Genomic DNA, 23832 nt, shown 5'->3' with positions numbered 1-23832 from the left:
TCCGGGTTATTGTAATTTTGATTTTTTTGTCGTAAAGTGGGTGTTACTGACGTCATCGTCGTGCTACTACCACAGACAGCCCACAGACCTGCTGCCTATTTATTCATTCGGCTAAAATTCAAAATTAGTAACCCGGATTTTTTTAAGTAAGCGACGCACCTCCACGTTATCAGTGCTAGTGTAGAGTAATTAATAAATTATAAACAGCATAGTTTGTGCCTGTATAAGCTTGCCCATAGGAAACCGTTTCATGGCCGAATATCTCAAGAGAGCAGCCAGACGCCTCTCGAATATCTTCGGAACAGCTCCAAATGACCAACAACAAGCAGGGGTGAGTAGAACATCATGTTATAATGTGAAATCAAGGGCCCAATGTCAAAAAACCGGTCTTATCCTTTAAGCTGTTAGTGTTAGCTAGTGCTAAACAAATGCATTTTAAAAAACTGACTAATTCAATGCTTCCATTTCCCTCGTCTGAAGTTCAGGCACTGAGAGTTCTAACTGATGCCTCTTTGTGGTTCAGTTTCTTTGCAAGGGGGGGGAACTGGACCAAGTTGTTAAAACAGCCGATGAAAAGTGGTTATTGCTGGAACATTACCCTCAAGTATAGTTTATCCACTGAGACTTTGCAGAGGACAAATGAACCACACGAGTGATGTAAGTTCACAATGGAAATCTGAATGGCTCGTGTGATATGTTCAAACCTTGGTCCTCAAAACAAAGTGCCAGGGTTATGTATATATACATACATATGCTCTCAAAGTGATTTTTCCATTATATGTCCCCTTTAAGAATAATGAAATTAAGTTGTGTGGTATTAATCATCTGCAGTGTATGGCTATTAGAATAAGAAAACAAAACAAAATGATTACTGTCTGAGTTCTTATTCAACTTTGTCACTTTTATTGTAAGCAGCAGGAATAACACACAAAGAATAAATTAGAGCTTTGGCAGGTATTTTGTATTTTGGTAACACTTTTTGAAATAAATAACCAACTTGTGTTAAACCGACTCACTTGTGTCACAATAGATGTTTTTTGAACTGTGACAAACTATATCTTACCCACCTGATAACCTCCCCTTCTGGATGAAGATCCTTCCTCTTCACCAACCTGAGTTTAGAGGTGAAGCAGCAACAGGAGACAAGTTCTTCTCCACATCTGCACCTGCACCTTCGAGATAAACTTTCCAATATCTTCAACACAACTAAGCAACCACAAGAACAATTATCTTCTGAGCCAAAGTGTCATATTATTATTTCTGGGTGTTTAAGACAAGACTGCAATTGAGCTGTTATCAACATGTTATTGGGATTAAAGGAACTGCATTAGGCTGGTTTAAGTCATATTTATCTGATAGATTTCAGTTTGTTCTTGTAAATGAAGAATCTTCCTCACACACCAGAGTAAGTCATGGAGTTCCTCAGGGTTCTGTGCTTGGACCGAATCTTTTCACTTTATACATGCTTCCATTAGGTAACATTATTAGACAGCATGGCAAAAATTTCCATTGCTATGCTGATGATACTCAGCTGTACTTATCTATGAAACCAGATTAAACCAGTCGTTGGTTTAAAAAAAAAATTTCTGCTGTTGTTGCCTTTGGAGTGCTTCAAAGAGAAACTGTCGAGCTGTATACCTACTGTAGATGGTATTTCCTTGGTTTCTAGTTCTGCAGTGAGGAACCTTGGAGTTATTTTTGACCAGAATTTATCATTTGACTCGCATATAAAACAGGTTTCTAGGACTGCCTTCTTTCTCCCTGTTAAATTCAGAATAGAATTTAAGATTCTTCTCCTTACATATAAAGCTCTTAATGACCGAGCTCCATCATATCTTAAAGATCTCATTGTAAGATATTTTCCTAACAGAGCACTTCGTTCCCAAACTGCAGGTTTACTTGAGGTTCCCAGAGTTTCTAAAAGTAGAATGGGAGGCAGAGCCTTCAGTTATCAGGCCCCTCTCTGTGGAACCAGCTGCCAGTTTGGGAGGCAGAGCCTTCAGTTATCAGGCCCCTCTCTGTGGAACCAGCTGCCAGTTTGGGAGGCAGAGCCTTCAGTTATCAGGCCCCTCTCTGTGGAACCAGCTGCCAGTTTGGCTTCAGGAAGCAGACACCATCTCTAACTTTAAGACCAGGCTTAAAACTTTCCTTTCTAATAAAGCTTATAGTTAGGGATGGCTCAGGTGATCCTGAAACATGTTGTTGGTCCTTGGACAACATCAATTTTTCTGACAGCCTGACTCTACTTACGTAAAATTGGAAAACACAAAACCACTTCTGTTTGTTGCACATTGAGATGCCTGTGGTATGAAATGCACTATATAAATAAAGATGCCTTGCCTTGTTGTATCATCCACTTTGTCCTTAATTAGAGTTTTTGTCTGAATTCACAATTTTTTCAACTCAGAGTGCAGGTAAACTCATTGTGGTGGGTGACTTTAATAGTCAAGTAGATGTCGAAAATAACAGCCTAAATATTACTTAATTCAAGGTTTAAGTTTTCTAAAAATGTACATAGACCTACACATTTTCTTAATCATACCCTTAAACTTATTCTGACTTATGAAATTAAAGAAGAATTAAATGAAAAAAATACTGTATCTATCCCAAAGGGAAATTATATCATGGAATGGGAAACAAGCAAATGTAGTATTTCTGCACAACCCCTTTTATCTGATATCTTTTTTCTTCTTTTTCTTTTTTTTGTAACCTTAGAATTAACATTGATTGATCACACAACACCTGAGATGAGGTTTCATTCTGTTAAATGTATTATAGGATGTTGTCCCCAAATTTAAAGAATTTATTCCATTATCATTTTCTTCAGTGCCATAGTGGGCAGTAGTCTTGATTTTGTTATCTTGTTGACAGAGCCACAGCTTCAATGTATACAACACCTGACAATGTTTTCCCTTTAAATATGTTTGTAATAAGTCTGGGGGAGACTAGCTCCTTGGTTTAATTTGACAGCAGACTTCAAGAAAGCTTGAAAGGAAGTGGCGTTCCATTAAATTTTCACAAAACAGAGATTAGCATCTTTGAGAAATAAAAGTCCCTCTTTGTTGACTAAACCCAGTGAGTATGTCAAAAAGAATGTTATGAGTTTGTTCAAGTACAAAGAAAATCCTCCTCATTCACCAGAGATAATCACGGAGTTCCTCAGAGTTCTGTGCTTGGAACATTACTTTTTACTTCATACATGCTTTTGTTAGCTGGTAAGTATAGCATGATTTTCATTACTATGCCAATGTCAAAGAAAATCAAATGTATGTATCCATAAAACCAGATGAAACCAATCAGTTAGGACTGAAAGTATGTCTTCAAGACATAAAGGCCTGGATAGGCAGATATTGTCAAGCTACGTAAGCTGGAAGACCGTGTGGTTCTGTAGATTCCAAACAGAGCCATTTGCTCTCAGATTGTGTTTCTAAAAGCAGAGTGGGAGGCAGAGCCTTTAGTTCTCAGACTTTTTTCTTGTGGAACCAGCTCCCAGTTTGAATTTAGAGGCAGACAATCTGCACCTTCAAGATTCGGCTTAAACTTTCCTTTTTCATGAAGCTTATAGTTTGCTCTTGTGAAGATGACTCTGAAGTATCACTTTGATTATGCTGCTATAGGCCTAGACTGCTGAGAGATATACCATGTTACAGCTTTCCTCACTCTGCTCTTTTCACTTTTTAACTTTGTGTTTCTCTCCTTTTTTCTCTTTCCCATACCAGGTATGCCTGGCTTGTGTTTTTGTGGTTGTTTGTGACTCTGTCCTTACCTCTCAAATCTAACTAAGTCTAAGTTCTGCTGAAGGTTTCTTACTCTTAAAATAGAGTTTTAAATCAAACTGAAGATTCTGTGTAATCTTTTAGCTTCCTTAGCAAGGATATTTTTTTAAAATAAAGTAGGTTTATTTGAATTGAACTGACTTTGAACAAATTTGTTTAAATTAGAAACCAATTGGATTACAATTAGTCAAATTGTATTTAGATTTTATGAGACTAATATGTCAAATATGTCAAGTCTGTATTCAAAGTGCCAAAAATGACATGTTTTTCAATCAGCTCTATACAAATAAACAGAATTTTCTTTTCCTGGTTTGTTTACCATAAAAATAGGTAAAAAATACAGGTATGTTGTATTGATCAAATGATACAAACCCCACAAAAATATTTTATTCCAGGTTTTAATGCAACAAAATAGGAAAGAAGCCAGAAGGAGGGAATACTTTTGCAAAGCACTATATGGTCCTTATTTGTTGGAAAAAATTTGACTTGATGTTGATGCTATATACAAAAAAAATGTCAACTACCTTTCCTAACTCCCCATTTAAACATCCCCATATCATATTTTTATTTCATCTCTCGTGGATCTTGATGGCACGATGCAAACTTGGACTGTCGTATTGTTGAAGCATAACAATACTGAAGCAAATTCTTGGGGAAACTCATGTCGGGACAGTGGGACAGAGGTTTACCATAAAGAATAAAAGTCATCTATAGTATACTACTGAAGCCATGCTAGAATGGTTTAAGTGAGAGCATTTAACACCCCACATTACACATACTAAATTGCTGCTTTAAAGCTACAAAAATTTTCTAACATGGTGGAAAATTTAGGGCTGGGAATGGACACACACAGAATTTTTGTTAATTTAGCTGTACCAAGATACATTTAATTTATACTTGCATGATAAATATGGGCTTAACTAAGTTTAGCCTGAGTATTTACAAATGAGGGCTTAAATGTAATCGGACAATTGATGAAAATCTGTTTCAAAGAAAGGTGTGGGCTTGTGTTTTGGTAGTTTCTCAGTAGTTATTTGGATAAAGGAGCCGATTCCAAGCCTTGCATTGGCATGTGAAAGCTGCTGCTTAGACTGAAACATCCAGTCAATAACATATGCTGTCCTTTGGCTTCAAACACAAAAGACTTCCATCAGAAGTAACAGGAAAATTAGAAGTTGGTATATATTCAGGAAAAAAATGCACCAGTAAGCTCAGCAACATGAGGACATGGATGTCCACAGCAGACAACAGTGGTGGTTGTTTGCAGGGTTTTTTCAATGTTGAAGAACAAACCCTTCACAACTTTCTCCAGGAGGTGGACATATCTTTATCCACAAGTACTATAAAGAGGGAGTTTGCTACAAGGCGTGTGTAATTCAGAAGACTGAAGAATAGAAATGCAGAGATTAGACTGACAAAACAGAGGTGCTCTAGGAACTACACAATCCCTGACCCCCAGCCTGTTTGAGCACCAGACTGGCCCATGTATTTGAAACACAAGAAATCAAAACACCGGACCAGTTCTGGAACAGCCTTCTTTGGATTATGCAAAAAAAGGTGAACCTGTACCAGAATTGAGGGATGAAGTTATGGAAAAGGCTTGGAGTGTCTCATGGTCCAAACATACAACATCATCTGTAAAAGATATGAGGGCAATGTGATAGCATGCACATCCGTGATATCAGACTTTGTAATGACAGAAGCAGTAAGAGCCGAACAGAGTGAGATACTTAATTTCTTAAGTCTGTTCAAGTTCAGACAAATCCAATTAAGTTGACGGCGCTTCACAGTGCAGCTGAATAATGACACAAAATATTTTCAGTTTTTGAAGATACAGGATTAAACTGAATCGAATATAATACCAATGGGAAATTACATAAAATAGATATAAGTCTTTGTGAGAGACTGTCTTTAAAGAGGTGGACAAATAGTTCCTAAACTTTTACCCCCAAGTTCAGTATGAACACTTTGAAATGAAAAGTTTGAAGTCTGCACTCTTAAACTCATAATTATCAAATAAGTCTTACTAAACATGTTTGGATAAATATTAATGCATTTGCTAATGTAATGCTTTTATTTCTTAAACATCTTGAAGTATGAGCATTTTGTCTTATATTATGCAAAGAATTTACAGAACTGGACCTAAATTTTACTTAGAGCCAAGGAAGTTAATCTTATTGCTGCATTTAAGAGAACATATTAAATTGGAAACATATATACAGAAAATTTTACAGTCAACTATCTGGTAATGAAAAAAAGACATTGCTCTGGCTTAATGGAATATAAATTATCCAATATTTGTGCCCAAGCTTATTCATTTAACTATGTATGCAGATACTCTTTTTAAATTAAAAAAAAAGAAGGGGAAAAAGGTTTTTTGAGGCTCTAGTAGTCTTAATTTTGCAAGATGTTTGACAGCAATGAGGGCAGAGAGAGGGATATTACATGCAGCAAAGGAGCCCAGGTTGGGACAGCTGCATTGAGTACACGGGGCACCTCCTCAACCAGTTGAGCTACCCAGTGCCCCATACTTGTTGAGTTTCTTAAGACAAGGGTAGTCAGAGATGCATCCATCTACCGTAGAGTAGTGAGATCTGTATATTATTTTGATTCAATCCTGAACGTTTCCTTTTCATTTTTAATGTTGACGCAACCTGTTTATAGTTTTAATAAAGTGCCTTTAGAGTTGTGCAGATTTAGTAAACCAACTCAGCCTTTGTACATATTTAGTGTTTCAGTATTTACAGAAAGAACATAATCAAAATGTTTGAAATTCTGCAAAGGTACAAAATTTTTTATGTGTGTACTGTTTTTGTAAAAGAAGAGCATTCGCCTTTTTTTTTGCACGAATTTGAGATGATATCACTGTTACCGCTATAGGAAAGTTGTCCTCAGCTCACACCTCTTATTATACCTTTGTAGCCAATAGGAAATAGGGCATGGAAGAACTATCAAAGACACATCTGTAATCGTTTTAAATCGTGTTAATTCTGATTAAGATTAAAGGTGATTAAACTCTGATCACATGTGAGGCTGTTTGTTGTGGTTTTTTACTATATTGCATCATTGCCCTCTCGTGAGAACAAGAATACCATTTTTGATGAATATCGATTTCTTTCAGTGAAACTGGAGTCTTCTGAATTCACATGCAGGGACAGTTAAGATTATGCTGTAACATATATTTGCAATGTTGAAGAGCTGAAAATCCTTTTGACAGCACTTACTCAGTTATCCACCTGCTGGTTCACATTACATCTGGAAGGGAGGATTTTGCCACAGACTAATTGTATGTGATTACATGATGTGTCAATGATTTTATGTGACTACTATGAATGAGTTTGTGTGTTAAATCAAATCTACTGCATTCTTAAAAGGTTCAGCTTTGTTGCAATATTTTGTTTGCTTGGTTTCTACTTCATTGGAAAAGAGGGATGTTTTTCTCTTGGAGTGGAATTGAATTCTCTCTTTTCTTTGTTAACCCTTGTAAATATTTCTTTCTTGCCCCTTCGTCGTCTTCTCCTCTTCATCCATCTTCTGGAACTAGACAACATCAGACTCCACAACACATTGCTCAGTGTACTCTTTCACCAGCTCTAAATTCAAGGTGTTGTGGCAGAATTCAGCCATGGGCTTCCAAAGTGGTGGATCCAGGAATATCTGGCACATGACATGACCCTTCAAGGTGGCAGTGTGGCGCTCCAGGTGGCATAAGAACTGCTGCTGAGCCAAGTTCAGGTCTTTCCCAAACATGTCAATGTTCAGGTAAAACCTAGGTGAAAAAAAGTCAATGAGTGAAAAGCAAGAAAACATATATCTTTTAAAAAAACAAACACTTTGAAGCTGGGGTAGGTACGGTAAAAAAATTTCAGTTGCCAACGTTGCAGAACTTTTTTGCTAACTGGACTATTGCATTTGCTCTTAGCCATGTTATGAAGCTTTAGCAACAGTTCAATAAGGAAGATTTGATGTTTTATTCATTCTTTCTTATCTCTTGAGTTTTTTCTACTCCCTTGCCACCACCACTTTTCACACGCTGTCAAACTTTCCACATTCAGTTTGATGTCACTACTTTACTCCAATAGTTTCCCCACTTTCTTTCTGTCCCAGCCAATTAGTCTCTTTTTCATTCCTTTAAATCTCACTTGAGCTGTCATTTTTCTCCTAAATCATGTGTCACAAATCCCACTACTGCCTCAAGTCCACCCTATCCTTTAGCCCATATTAGAGCCTCTTCTGATGACCACCACCAGCATCTAAACTCCAGGCTTTTCCTCTCATTTCCACTTTGATGCTGCACTGCAGTCTAACCGCCAAAGTTTTATTCTTATCGCATTTATCAAACTTTATTCCAATCATTTGATCTTTAATCTTTTATCATTGTACACGTAATAAATGTGTTAATCTTTTACTTGAGCTGTTCTTATTTGATTAAGGTATTGGAAAATGTACCCTAAGGCAGACTGACCAATTACAGGCCTTTTTCAAGAAGGTTTTCTTACTGGCTGCTTTGTTTTGAACTTTCCTAATAATTAAGTCTTCAACCAACTTTAACTGCCAAAGGTTCATGGCTGAGTCACCTCATACTGAGTCAGAGAAAAACAAAAGAGCTGCAGGGTGTCACACCCATGGACTCACGTTTTTTAGTTTCATGTTTTAGGTTATGTTTTTGTATCAGTTCATGTCTTAGTTTTCCCTGCACCCTGTTAATTACCTCACTCACTGCACCTGTTTATTCCCCTCAGCTGCACTCACTCCCCAATCACTCCCAGCCCTCTATTTAGTTTCCTGCCTCCCCTGTCAGTTTTGTCAGATCTTTGCCCCTGTTAGTGTTCATGACCTGTCTGTCCCAACCTACCTGGCTAAAGCTAAGTATTTATTTATTCCAGTCCATGCCATGCCATGAAAGTTCTTTGTTTGTTTCGTCCAGAGTTACGTTTTTTGAATCCGGCTTTGCCGCGCCTTTAGTTTGAACTTTGTTTGTTTTGTTGTTAATAAATCCACCCTTTTTTGAAAGTCCGCATCCGTGTCCACCCTTCCATCCACCGCAACCTGACACAGGGTAAGCGTAGTATTTTCAAATCCTATGTTTTTTTTATTGTTTTACATTTTCCACATTTCTTCCTACCCCAGTTTTAAAGTAACTTGTGTATAATACTACAAATCTAAAAGTCTTGTGCCCTATATCAAGAGATACCATGGTAGACATCAGTGTTTTTACAATATAGTACACAACTCTTAGATACATAATTTGCAACATCTGCTTGGCATTATAAATAAAAAAAGAATAACATTTACCAGTCATTTCCAATGGGCACCCTGAAAGGGAAGGTGCAGAGGCTGGCCACTGTAGGATTAGACAAATCGTCCACCATCCAGTCAATATCCTTATTTAGAAGGATGGCCATGTTACTGGGCAAAAGCTTGAATGGCTGCCAATCTTGTATGATGGTTGCATTAGGAAGGACTCCCTGCATCAGGTCAGTGGCTAGATAAAGCTGGTTTATGGCTGTATCATCAAGACGCACCGGAGACAGATTGGAGGAGGAGGTGGACTGAGAGGACTGGATGTCTCCACTTGAATTAAATTCAGACAGTCGTTGTTTGAGTTCTTCAGCTCTAAAGCGCACGAGCAAAATACCCTATGAATAAGAAAGCAAATGTGAGGGCTGATTTAAAAAAAAAAAAAAAAAAAAAAAAAAAAAAAAAGGACAGTAAATGTACTTACTGAAATAAAAACTAATAGCTCATCGCTTCACAATTGTTTTGGTGGTAATTTAAAACAGCCATGAACTATTTGCATGGACAAAAAATATATATTTTTTTGTCTGGTTACGTCATTTGTACCTGTTTTGTTATGATGCGATACTTCTGGAAGTCCTTGGGTCCAAGCTGATCATCACGGGTCAGGCGGGTCACTTTGACCTCTGGGTACTTGGATTTGACAAGCTCAGCACAAAAGCGCAGCAGAACTCCCGCCACACCCTTGCCCCGTTCCTGAGGAGCCACACGCAGACCTTCCACGAGCATAGTTTCCCCGTCGTCAATTACGCACACTGACTCCAAAGCAATCTACAGAAGATAATAGAACAATACAAAAGAAACTTTCTATGACATGGTCCTATGACACACACACATATATAAATATATATATATATATACATTTTTATTTTTTAACTTTTAATCTAATTTTTTCTCTTGATCTATTTATTTATATATAAACACCTATATCAGATTCAGATTTGTCACATGTGGATGTACACCCATAGTGAAATGAAATTGCAACGAGCTCCCATGTACAACTGTGCAGTATAGAATAAAAATAGACTTCTCGCAGTAAGAATATACATAAAATATACCTAATATACATGAATAATAGCAAATAGATTTAAGTGGGGGGTTGAAGGTTCAGTGTCCTGATGGCCTGAGAAAGAAGCTATTCCTCAGCCTCTCCATTTTGGCCATACAGGAACGGAGTCTTTTGGCAGATGGTAGCCACTGGAAGAGTTTATTGCCAGGGTGGTGATTGTCTTTTTTTCTGGCTCTGGCAGTACGCCATCTGGTGTAGATTTCCTGCATGGTGGGCAGTGCTGACCTGATGGTACACTCAGCGCAGCAGATCACTCTATGAAGAGCTTTCCTGTCCTGAGCCGTACAGCTGCCATGCCAGGCGGTGATGCTCCCAGTGAGCACAGCAGAAAGTCCTCTGCAGCGGTTGCAGATGTTAAATTTCCTCAACCGTCTGAGGTGATACAGTCGCTGCCTAGACTTCTTCACCAGGGTGGAGATGTGTGTGGTCCATGTCAGGTCCTTGGAGATGTGGACGCCGAGGAACCTGTAGCTGCTGACTTTATCTACCGGGGTCCCATAGATCCAGAGAGGGGTGTAATCTGCTTCTCCCTCCTGAAGTCCACGATCATCTCCTTGGTTTTGGAGACGTTCAGGTTCGGGTTATTTTGCTGGCACCATGACAACAGTGTATCCACCTCTTCCAGATAGACCGTCTCCCTGTTGTCGGAGATCAGGCCTACCACCTCTTTATTGTCCGCGAACTTAACAATGATGTTAGATGGGTGAGTGGCTTTGCAGTCGTGGGTGTAGAGGGAGTAGAGCAGAGAACTCAGGACACAGCCTTGGGGGGCGCCGATGTTGAGGGTGCATGGGCTGGCGGTGTGCCTTCCTATCCTCACCACCTGTGGTCTACCAGTCAAGAAGCTTTGGACATAGGAGCAGAGTGAGGAGTTCAACCCCTGGTCCCTGAGCTTAGTGACCAGTCTGTGGGGAACTATGGTGTTGAATGCAGAGCTGTAATCAATAAACAACAGCTGCACGTAGTTCGCTTTTCCTCTGTTCAGGTGGGTGAGGGTGGAGTGGAGGGCACTTCATTACTACCGAGGTGAGTGCTACTGGGCGGTAATCATTGTTGCAGGCAGGGCTGGGCTATTTTGGGACAGGGACAATGATGGACCGCTTGAAGCAGGCAGGGATAGTGGAGTGAGCCAGGAACAGGTTGGATGGAGGTGAACACAGGGGCCAGCTGCTCTGCACACAATTTCAGAACACGCCCAGGGATGCCATCAGGACCAGCAGCCTTCCTGTTGTTCACACGCCTCAGACCTCTCCTCAGTTCGTGTTCTGAGATGGACAGCATACAGGTCTCACCGGTATTGTTGCTGGGCTCCTCCGCACTAGCGTTAGCCGTGTCATAACATGCGAAGAAGGAGTTCAACTCCTCCGCTAACGAAGGATCCGCAGCAGCCGATAAGTCCTTACGTCCTCTATAGTCTGTGATAGTCCAAAGTCCCTGCCACATACGCCTGCTGTCCCGATCGTTCAGTGAAGCCACCTTCCGCCAGAGCTTATAAGACAACGCTTTGTATGGGACCATATCACAGGAGATGAGTCCTTCATTGTAGGCAGTGGTTTGAGCCTTCAGAGCCTCGTGGATATTTCTATCGACCCACAGTTTCTGATTAGGGAAGATCTTCACAGTCACTGCGAGGACGATATAATCTATCAGCTTAGCAATAAAGTCCGTCACCACTTCCGCTTCACCACTTCATTCCCGGAGCCCTCCTCGAACATGTCCCAGTCCACGTCAATCAGCGCGTCCTGCAGCGTGGCCTCTGATTGGGCAGACCGATGTCTGCCGGAGCAACCGCCCTTAGCTTCTGTTTATACTCCGGCATGAGGAAGATAGTGGCGTGGTCTGCTTTTCCGAAAGCAGGCAGTGCTGTGTCTTTGTGTGTGCGTGTTATTTATGCATCAAGCCCCTTGAGTTGATGTCTTGGGCTAGAAGATCATGTTTTTTTCACATCTTTGCCTACAATCCAAGATCACCACACATTCATTAAGATCCAATTTATTGTATCAATGTTGGTTCCAAAATTAAATATGTTTTATTCCTTTTTAATCCAGTTATGGTTATAATTGAGGTTTATTGCAAATAACAACACATTTACTACAACACAATCTTTCTCTTTTAGATGTCATATTTTCAAACATCAGATTTTCATCTGAAGTTTCTGCTTATTCTTCCTCTGTTTGCTGTCAAACTTGCCTTGATATGATATTCACTTCTTCCATATTTTGGGAACTGTTACTCACAAAACAACCTCTTTGACCCTAACCAATACGGTTTTAAAAGTGGCCACTCCACTGAAACGGCTCTGTTGGCTGTGACAGAAGCCTTAAAAGAAGCCAGAGCGACAGCTAAGTCCTCAGTACTTGTATCCTGCTCGACTTATCAGCTGCATTTGACAACCACGGCATACTTTTGTCCATACTCTCGAGCATGGCATCACAGGGAGAGCACACTCCTGGTTTGAATCATACCTCACTGGAGAGCCATTCAAAGTATCCTTGCTTGGTCACACTTCTGCAGCCACCTCGCCACAGGGCTCCCCAAGGTTCAGTACTGGGACCTCTTCTCTTTGCCATTTACACCACCTCACAGGCCAGATCATCCAATCACATGTCTTCTCATCCCACTGCTATGCTGACGATGCCCAGCTCTATCTGTCATTCCCACCTGACGACCACAAGGTCTCAGCACGAATCTCAGACTGTCTCTCTGACATATCGACCATCACCTCCAACTAAACCTTTCTAAAACTGAACTGCTCGTCTTCCCAGCCAAACCCACCATACACATTACCTGCATTCAAATTCAATCCCTATCTCTTGCTCAAAGGTACCGTATTTTCCGCACTAAAGAGCGCACAGTCAATGAATGGTTTATTTTCTATCTTTTTTCATATATAAAGCGCACCGGACTATAAGGCGCATTAAGCGAAACAAAACAGTCAGTCAGTCAAACTTTATTAAACGTGTTTACAATAACTCTCAACATTGTTCATACGTTAATGAGCGTATTCACAATAACTCCCAACCTTGTTCAGTTGTAACATGTAAAAAAAGTCTGATACCGCTAAATCAAACGTTAGCGTATTCACAATAACTCTCAAAATTGTTCAGTTATAACATGTAAAATACAACACAATACACTCACTTTTTCAGTTAATTCCTCGTCCATGAATCCCTCAAATTCTTCATCTTCAGTGTCCGAGTTTAACAGTTGGGCGATTACGGCATCTAGCATGCACGGATCCCTCTCGTCATTATCAGAGTCAGTGTCGTTGCTGTTACCTGGCAGTTCAGTGATGATTCCGGCCTTCGTGAAAGCTCGGACCACAGTTGAGACCGATACCTTAGCCCAGGCATCCACGATCCATTGGCAGATAGTAGCGTAAGTCGCCCGGCGCTGTCTGCCTCCCTTGGTGAATGTGTGTTCGCCTTCTGTCATCCACTGCTCCCACGCAGCTCGCAGTTTAACTTTGAACGCCCTGTTGACACAAATATCTAGCAGTTGGAGTTCTTTAGTTAATCCACCCGGAATGATGGCAAACTCCGAATTAGCTTGCTTCACTCTGTTTTTGACAGCATCGGTGAGATGGGCGCAGATCAATAGGGACGGAGATTTGTGGAAAAAGCCATCTGGTCTCTTGACGTAAATCTCTCTCAGCCACTCACTCATCTTTTCCTCGTCCATTCAGCCCTTCGGGTTAGCTTTGATGATGATGCCGGCTGGAAACTTTTCTTTTGGCAGTATTCCTGTTAAATATGATCATGGTTGGCAGTTTCTGGCCATTAGCCTGGCAACCGAGAACTACAGTGAAGGATGACTTCTCGTTACCTGTGCTGTGAAACCTCTGCAGATGGTCCAGAACGCGGCGGCACGTCTGGTCCTCAATCAGCCTAAAAGAGCACACGTTACCCCTCTGTTCGTTGACCTCCACTGGCTACACCTGCATCAAATTCAAGTCACTGATGCTAGCCTACAAAGTGCCTAATAGAACGGCTCTCATCTACTTGAATGTGCTCGCAAAAGCTTACGTCATGACTTGGTCCCTCCGGTCATCACAGGATTGTCGTCTAGCAGTGCCTAGACCACGCACAAGACAATCCAGACTCTTTTCATGTGTCGTTCCACGATGGCGGAATGACCTACCGAGCGCAACCAGAACAGGGGCATCCCTGTCTATCTTCAAGAAACTCTTGAAGACCCAGCTCTTTAGAGAGCATCTCCTATCCCAGCATTTACCCTGTACTTCCCTAATCCCTCTACTGCACTTTCTATTTCTGTACTTCCCTCTATGTCTGCACTCTATTTCTACACTGTCATCCCTGTCACCTCTGACAGAGCCTGACGAGGGGTTTTCCCTCTATGTAGCTTATTGTTAGCTTTGACGTTAGCTGTAATGTTATATCCTCATTTGTAAGTCACTTTGGATAAAAGCATCTGCCAAATGCATAAACATAAATCTACACTGATCCTTGTGCAGTTTGACACATGTTGGTTAAGCTTTCAGACATATGAGCTGAAAAGGTTTGATAAACAAATTCCATTATTTTAGCTGCTTAAGAAGCTCAATAAGACAGGATGAAGCAATATTTCTTGTAAAACAGATCCACTTGAAGTGATTCAGGCATCTGATTGTTGATACCTAAAGAGGCCCTCTTGGCATGTCAAACTTGCAAAAGAACCCTTTGGTATCAAGGTATTTTATGAGCACCAAATTCAAGTCACTCTAATCTAGAACATGCTTGTCTTTTTAAATTTTTCTTTCTTGTTTTTTTTTACTTACTTTTGAGTCTCTCACAGATGAGAAGAGACGTTACCTCCAGTAATTCCAAAGTTATTCTTTCATATTTTATGTGCTCTATGTCAGCGTCCAATGCTAATAATGGGTAGGTACACTGATTGTACAATTTTTAATACTTTTGTGTTTAGTTCAAGGCTGCAAAACTGCAAATAGTAGATCAAAGTCAAAGTCAAATTTATTTATATAGCACATTTCATGTACAAACAATTCAATGTGCTTCACATAAAATAAAAGCATTGCAGCAGGGAGTGTAAGAAGCCTTAAAACATACATTAAATAATATAAAGAGAAACAAATAAAATAATCAAAATAAATTAAAAACAAGCAACAGTCCAGATACATTAAAAGATATCGTGCAGATTTCATGCATAGACACATGAGAACAGAAATGTTTTTAACCTGGATTTAAAAATGTCTCCATTTGGTGAAAGTTTAATCTCCACTGGCAGTTTGTTCCACTTGTTTGCAGCATAACAGCTAAATGCTGCTTCTCCATGTTTAGTCTGGACTCTGGACTGGACCAGCTGACCTGAGTCCTTGGATCTAAGAGCTCTGCTGGGTTTATATTCTCTGAACATATCACAGATGTATTTTGAGCCTAAACCGTTCTGGGATTTGTAAACCATCAGCAGGCTTTTAAAATCTATTCTGTGACTGACTGGAAGCCAGAGTAAAGATTTTAAATCTTTAAAAAATAAAAAATCAACATATTTTGGAATACTATCTGCAGTGGCTGAGCCCAGGTTGGCTATAGTGGCTGATAGTAAATCCTACAGATGTCTGGTTAGTGGCTCGAAAAAATTGTTTATTGGGACCATTTCTTTCGCTGACCTTCACCTCAGTAGTGTGAGGAGGGATTTTTTTTTTTCACCACACTGTTGATAAATGGTTGCTCAAAGAAAATTGTTGGGCCCCTTTTTTTTTTGCCATGTACACCCAATGTAGGCCCAATCATCCGCTCACATGGCTTGTTGTATCACTTCTACACAGATGATACCCTATCTGTCATTTCCAACAGGCAATTTCAAGGTCTCGGTGCAAATGTCTGACTGTCTTGCTGATATATCCGCATGGACGAGAGAACATTGCCTCTAACTAAATCGCTCTAAAACAGAACTGCTGATCTGACTTCTGTAGTACTGTGTGATAGATATTGTTACAGAGATACAGACACAGCTAGCACTAATGCTGTCAGCAACCTAGTGTGAACTGTGCGGTTGTATCTTTCTGACCAGTAGGTTGATTTCAGGTTCCATGCTGGTCACAGCCAGTCTCAGTGCATGGTGCAAATGTTCATCAAGTCTAGTTATCCTCTGACTCTTCATAAGTTTCATCCTTGAAAACATCGCAGATGTAGGTACTGCCAAACACCGTGCACATCTGCATGGCGTGCGTTTTAATGTTGTGATATGTGTCAAACCGCTCGATTGGAAAGCATGCCTCTCTTGGCCAGTTCAAGTTGAATAAACGATGGGACCTCGTAAATGTCCACTGCAAATGGGTTCTGAAAGAGATGAATGTCTTTTGCGTTGGCATGCAACATATGTAATTTCACCTCAAAGTCAGTGTTGAGCATTTCAAGGTTTCCAAACACTTCGAGATTGGGAATGGCAGCGGCGGGCCCTGAGTGGCTACAGTTTGAGTTGTAACAAGATAAGTGAAATTTCCCTCTTGCACCTGAGGTTGAAGCAGCTGCAGTTTTACCTGGAATGCCTTAATGTGGGAGTACATGTCACAGATGAGCTTGCCCTTGTCTTGTAGTTGTAGATTCAGACCATTAAGGCATTCCATCACGTCAGTTAAAAAGGCGAAGTGCCACCGTGGAGGTGTCTGAAGATTCTGTGAAGGATCTGCCCTTTGACTGGAAGAACGCGTCAGTCTCGGGAAGCAGCTGGTAGAAGCGCTTCAACACTCTTCTGCAACAAAGCCATCGGATTTCAGAATGGTACACTACATCACCGTAGTTGCAGTCAAGTTCTGAGAGAATTTCCTGGAACTACCGATGACTGAGTCTGTTCGCCCGGATAAGTTTACACCACTCACCATAACTTTCATGACAGAGTCCCACTTGAGCACTTTACAGCACCGGGCTTGCTGGTGTAACAGGCAGTGAACTTGCAGTGGCCTCTGAAACCCTCGAATCCTCCATCTCTCTGTTGATGTGCCCGATAAGTCCCCTTGTGGTCCCAACCATACTTCGGGCCCCATCCGTTGTGACACTGGCACATTTAGACCAGTCAAGTCCCAGATCTTCAACTTTTTGTCAAACTTTGCTAAAATTGTCCTTGCTTGTAGTGGTGCCCTTAATGCTTTGCAGTGCAGCAAGATCCTCTGTTACATCGAACGTGGAGTCATCCACTCCGCAGATAAAAACCAACAGCTGTGCAGTGTCCTTTAAGTTGTTACTTTCGTCCAGTGCAAGTGAGAAAAAAGCAAGTTGTTTCTCTTTATCTTGTAACTGATCATGGACGTTAACTCCTATTTCTTCTATTCTCCGACTGATTGTGCTTGCTGACAAACTCATGGAACACAGGGCGTCTTTTTTTGTCAGGGCAGATCTCCTCCAGTCACACACTGCTTCACAAACTCTGCTTCAGTGACGGCCTTTCCATTCTGCACTATTAGTCCTGCCACACAAAAGCTAGCCCGTAGACTTGCTTGATTCTGCTGCTTTTGTCTCACAAATGTGTTCCGTTGTGAAGTTAGCTCAGCACTGAATTTTCTTATCTTGTCCGTTCGTGTTTGGCCTTTCAGGTGATGGTACTTATCCTTATGTCTCGTCTCGAAATGCCTTTGCAAGTTGTAATCCTTGGAGACAGCCACAGACTCCTTGGATATCAAGCATACTGCCTTGTCCACACACTGAACGAGAAAATAAGCATTCGTCCACCGCTCATTAAAAAGCCTGCACTTGTGTTCAACTTTTCATTCATGATTAATCTTTAATGTTGTAGTAGGCTAGGCTAAATACCGTGGGGAAATTTGATGAGGTGAGGAGGCTAATCTTGACACACAATACTGAGGTGAGAGCAGTGTGAACATTATGTTATGATGACTACATAGGATTCTAAATACAGTGGCCATAAAAGGACAAAAATGCATTTATGTTATTACATTTGCAGCATTCGATAAATAGGCCAGAGTCCGTCTCTGAAAAAGGCTGTGCAACAGCGCCAAAACCTATCAGTCGCCAAAAACGGAATGACATATGTACTTGTTAGGAGTCGCCATAGAGAATGAACAGGGAGAAATAAGATTGACGGTGTTGAAGTCCGGTGCGGGAGGGATGGAATACATTACGGACATATTTTTAGGGCTTAAAAAATGACGTGGCGGGCCATATCCGTCCAGCAGGCCGTAGTTTTGGGACCATTGCTTTAGTTTTTAAGACTTAGTCATGTGAACTTACAGAAACTGTAAACTGTACATACTTCACAACTTCAGCCTTACTGTGTGAGTGCACACATCTTGAATGCTTCTAGTACTACTACAAATAGGACAACTTTTGACTTGACACATTAAAGATAGTATACATATCAACTTCTTGGCTCCCTTACAAACAGGAATGATGACATTCTTAACCACTGCAAGAAGACAAATTTCAGGTTATGTTTTGCCCAGACTTTGTTTCACGAATATTTTCAGGAATATATTCTGAAAAAGAAAACTTTTCGAAATACATTCCGAAAATCTTTTAAATATTCACATTGCACTGATTGAACTTACCACTTTTCCCTGTTTGCGGGCCAATATAACTGTGCGATTAGTATCCTGCAGCCAGCTGGTGTATCGAGTGGGAAGGTAGTCTAGGCCTCCATAGATGTCCTGGCTCATAGACATAATTTCATCAAAATCCTCCTCAGTGGCTACAGCGAACTGGAGGCCAGCTTGGGACAGGGACTCTGGGAGTTGGGGCATAGTCAGGCTGGTATCAATCTTCATCTTGAAACAACTGATGAGAAAAAATCAAGGAGAGATTAACAAGAACAGTATTAATCAAGAGTAACAGTTAATGACGACATTCTCAATCTGGCCAAAAATGCCCAAGCTCAAAGCAAAGTAGTAAAAGACATTTACTTCATTTTTAACCAGAATTTAGTACACCCCAAGATTTGCTTTAACTTAGAAATTCTATTTGGAATGACTGTGATGTCTGCAGTAGGAGTCGAAACATCATCACAGCTCAACTACACTAAATCAAGAAAAAACGTGTTCATCATCATAAAACATTGACCAAAGGACAATCAAACACACTTTATGCATATTATTCATAAAGAAAAATAGGTACTGGATAGCTAAATCAGATTTAGGGATGGGTATGAAGTGTCCATATGCTTTTACCAATAAATTTAGTAAATCACCAATTTCATTCCCATAACCCCTACACTATTACTCCCTGATACCCCTCCTTATGACAAACACTGTTTTTTCTCTCTAGCTTGGTTAAATTATTCACAGAATTACATAGAAAAGAGTGAATACCAAAAGCAATAAACATTCACACAGATCCTAAAAATACTGTTAATTCGTAGCTATGATATGCATTAAATGCCAGTTTTCAATTCAATTCATTTTTATTTATATAGCGCCAAATACAACAAATGTCATCTCAAGGCACTTAGATAGTAAGTCCAATTCAAGCCAATTGGAATTCAATTAATTAATAATAATCATAATTCATAAAATAATCCAATTCGTTCATATCGTTGTGTGTTAGGCACTCAGATGATGTGTGGATCATTGGAACAGACAGATAAAATTAACTTATTGTTCAGGCAACAGTGTTGTGGGACCTTTCAACATCTAATCTTGAATATCAGATAATGTTGAATAATTTCGTATCCATCAGCTCTTGTACACAGATGAAAGGTGTAAGATCCTTTCACTGAAGTAAACAAAAATATTTATCTTATTTACAGATTTTTTTCTCATTTAATCATGACTGAAAACAATGCCCGTGATGCAGTACAAAGCAAATAAATTTAAACAAACATCTGTAAAAATAAAATGCAATACTGTAAATCACCAAAAAAAAAACGAAAGAGAGGTGATAGAATATGATAGGACATATGTATCATTTACCATGAGTAAATGATAATATATATAAACATAGAGTGGGTATAACATCTTAGTACATTTTTAGGATTTTACCAAAATATGTTGAGTTTCAAAAGCTTTCATGGACTGAAAGTTGCATCCATGAATTAGATACTAGAAAAACTTTCAAGATACCTAGCCCAAGTCGTGAGACTTTTAGATACACTATATTGCCAAAAGTATAAAAGTCGTGAAATTTCCATCCATCTATTCATCAATTTTCTTTACCCACTTAATCTGTGAGTCGGGTCGCGGAGGGGCAGGAGCATATCACAGCGGTCATTGGGCAAGAGGCGGGGTACACCCTGGACAAGTCGGCAGTCCATCACAGGGCCACACAGAGACAAACGAGATGAACAACCACACACGCTCACACTCACTCCTAAGGACAATTTTAGAGACACCAATTAACCTAACATGCATGTTTTTGGGCAGTGGGGGGAAGCCGGAGTACCCGGAGAGAACCCACGCATACACGGGGAGAACATGCAAATTCCACACAGAATGGCTTGTGAAACTTCCTCGCTGCTAAATATCCCACAGTCAGCTGTCAGTGGTGTTATAACAGGGTGGAAGAGATTGGGAACGACAGCAGCTCAGCCAGGAAGTGGTGGGCCAGGTAAAATGACAGAGCGGGTCAGAGGATGCTGAGGCTCATAGTGCTCAGAGGTCGCCAACTTTCTGCAGAGTCAGTCGCTGCAGACCTCCAACCTTCATGTGGCCTTCAGATTAGCTCAAGAACAGTGCGCAGAGAGCTTCATGGGATGGGTTTCCATGGCAACTGCATCCAAGCCATACATCACCAAGTGCAATGGAAAGCGTCGGATGCAGCGGTGTAAAGCACGCCGCCACTGGACTCCAGAGCAGTGGAGACGCCTTCTCTGGAGGGACCAATCACGCTTCTCCATCTGGCAACCTGATGGAGGGGTCTGGGTTTGGCGGTTGCCCACATTGTGCCCAGTGTAAAGTTTGGTGGAGGGGGGATCATGGTGTGGGGTTGTTCTTCAGGAGCTGGGCCTGGCCCCTTAGTTCCAGTGAAAGGAACTCTGAATGCTTCAGCATATCAAGAGATTTTGGACAGTTTCATGCTCCCAACTTTGTGGAAACAGTTTGGGGACGGCCCCTTCCTGTTCCAACATGACTGCGCACCAGTGCACAAAGCAAGCTCCATAAAGACCTGGATGATAATAATAATAATAATAATAATAATAATAATACATTTTATTTGTATTGCATTTTATATTTAAAAATCTCAAAGTCCTAACAATCCCAAAGTGTTTTATAAAAGATATTTTAACAGTAAGCTTTCTTAAAAAAGTGAGTCCAGGGCAACGTATTCCATTCTGTCACTCAGATATGAGGTGAACCAGTTATGTACGTTATCAGAGAGTCCAATGGTGGATGAGTAGAGATGGGGAACCGGTATCTGCCTGTTTATATGCCTGTTTGTGAACAGTCAGTCCAGAGGCCTTGAGCCGCCGCTTGATGAGGAGAACAGTCATGGGGAAAGGGGGGCTTACATTTAAATGCGAGACACTCAGGATGTTGTTGTGGGCAGCGGGATGGGGGACAGCTCCAGGTCCTGTCGGACGATGACTGCTCGGCCATCACCACAACCAGTGGTGCCTCCAGGTAACTGTAACCAGGGGGACAGACTTCATTGAGGGCAGAGTAAACCTCGGGCTGATGCCAGGTTTCTGTTAAGCACATGAAGTCCAGTCCTTTCTCCCTGATGTGTTCTTCAATCAGGGTGGATTTATTGCTGATGGATTGAGTATTGAATAGTTTGATTTTGACCAACGAATGTGGGATGAATCTTTGTACAGGTTGCAGAACACTGAAGTCTACTCCGCGCAGACTGGAATCCCCTCCATGAATTCTATCAAGCCCAGTGCGCGTGGATCTCGCCGTGTTTCCCGTGCTGGAGCGCAGGGATCTCCCGGTGATTCCTGAGTTCATGGCAGATGGTGTGACAGATGACCATAGAATCCCGTCTCTATGGTCACCTGTCGCACGTTTGTAGCAGAGCAGCTTGGCTGGTTATGGAAAATTAATTTTCGACCGAAGCCTCTGTGAATGTAACGAGGGCGGCGTAGAAAACCAAGTTCGTTGATGATGGAGATGTTGAGTCCAGGAGTAATTGCTTGTTTTAGTTGGCGGAGTTGTGAGATGGAATAGCAGAAAGCCATGCTGACTAACGAAGGATGCTGCCTAGCCTCGCTAACTGCTGGCCAGAATACCTCTCAGTGGAACTCCATGCGAAGTACGAGAAACGGTGGCGGAAGGTTACAATCTGTCTTGCAAGAAGAGAAACTATGCCCTGAAATAGCAAAGAAAAGAAAACCTATAAAGAGCAGTTTAAAGTCCCAGATGGAGAAACGGCGAAAAATTCCCATAAACACTCTCCTAGACCTTGTGGAAAGCTTGCCCATAAAAGTTGAAGCTGTTATAGCTGCAAAGGGTGGACCGACGTCATATTAAACCCTATGGATTAAGGACGGGATGCCACTTAAGTTCACACACGTGAAAAAGCAGATGAGTGAATACTTTTGGCAATATAGTGTATGTTAAAACAAACAGACTATAGGGCTTCTGTAATTGGCTAGCTCAGGACAGGTCCTGGCAACTGAGTTCATAAAACTGAATGTCCTAAAATGAGGCTCCTCTGAGTGAAGAAGTTAGACAATAACATGAAGTAATTCATGGCATGTCCGGACCACTCAATTTTTTGAGGAACCAAGACGTGACCTGCTACTTCAGACAGAATGTGTGCAAATTTTACAATGTGTAATCAAAGCTAGAACGACATTGAAGACATTGAGAAAGAATAGGTCTGTGCTGAGTCACAAAAACATTAATTAACATACATGTCAACAAATAAATATGACCAAACACTGATTATCAAGAAAATCTACATTGTTGTTACTGCCTTCATTGAATATGTTCTGTCAGTGTGAAAAAACACCAAATAGATTTAATCTGCATAACGTATCAAAGAATGGGGATAAGGAATTAAACAGAGCTGTTCAGATGAAGACTTCAACATGCTTTTCACTCATAAACCATAGGATTCTGTCATTCTCCACCACCAAATGGGTCAGACATTGTTCTTCCCATTCAGCTGACTCTTCAAGACCTGCCTTACTCTCTGTAGATACTTGGTTGCCATGACTTTTTTTTACTACAAGGGACCACTGACTACAGTCAGAAGCTAATAACTAAAGCGCAGTATCAGTCTCAAAATATATTGGTCAAAAAGTGTCAATCTTGGACACACATGTACAGAACAGATAAGAAGGCTAAGAATCTAAGCACTAAACTTTGCAATGAGCAGTTATCACAGTACACATGCAAAATAACCACAAAACAACTTATCTTTTAAAATAGTACAACAGAATTTATTAAACTTAGCACAATGATAAAATCTAAGTTTTTTTCATCATAAAAACTATTGTCTACTAAGCTCACAGCATGCAAAATAAAGACACAATGGCAGACAGTCCATTAGTCCATGTGTGTGTCAGTGGTTGTGTGTGCATATGTGTAGGAGAAGAGGGAAAAATCATGACACAAAATGGAGACCATGAATTTGTGATGGTGAGGGCGCATGGTGACCATGTTCTCAATAAGTTATTTGTTAGCCAGAAAAGCTACAACTATAGCCAAAGGCTAACTGGAGATCTCTGGTTTTTTTGTCTGTGGAGGCACATTTGCCAGCATGTGAAAGCCAATGATGGATGTGCCGCAGCATGACAGGGATACCCCGCAGAGCAGGTTATCTAAAGGCCTGTCTGGGT

The 23832-nt window shown here is 40.8% G+C and overlaps 1 protein-coding gene across 3 annotated transcripts in view; it reads right to left on the bottom strand.

Annotated features, from left to right (window-relative positions):
• Positions 1–880: 880 nt before the first annotated feature.
• nat16 (N-acetyltransferase 16) overlaps positions 881–23832 on the bottom strand; it is a 167759-nt gene continuing 144807 nt past the window's right edge. For all 3 annotated transcript variants that reach the window (XM_075451435.1, XM_075451437.1, XM_075451436.1), the window contains 4 exons: positions 18665–18890; positions 9621–9845; positions 9072–9415; positions 881–7545 (listed from right to left, as the gene is read on the bottom strand). In XM_075451435.1, the coding sequence (XP_075307550.1) occupies positions 7317–7545; positions 9072–9415; positions 9621–9845; positions 18665–18890 (1024 nt within the window). In that variant the 3' untranslated portion in view covers positions 881–7316. The remainder of the gene's footprint in view (positions 7546–9071; positions 9416–9620; positions 9846–18664; positions 18891–23832) is intronic.

Source organism: Odontesthes bonariensis, chromosome 19, assembly GCF_027942865.1.
Source record: "Odontesthes bonariensis isolate fOdoBon6 chromosome 19, fOdoBon6.hap1, whole genome shotgun sequence".
NCBI lineage: Eukaryota > Metazoa > Chordata > Actinopteri > Atheriniformes > Atherinopsidae > Odontesthes > Odontesthes bonariensis.
This window is presented reverse-complemented; position numbering and strand designations above follow the sequence as displayed.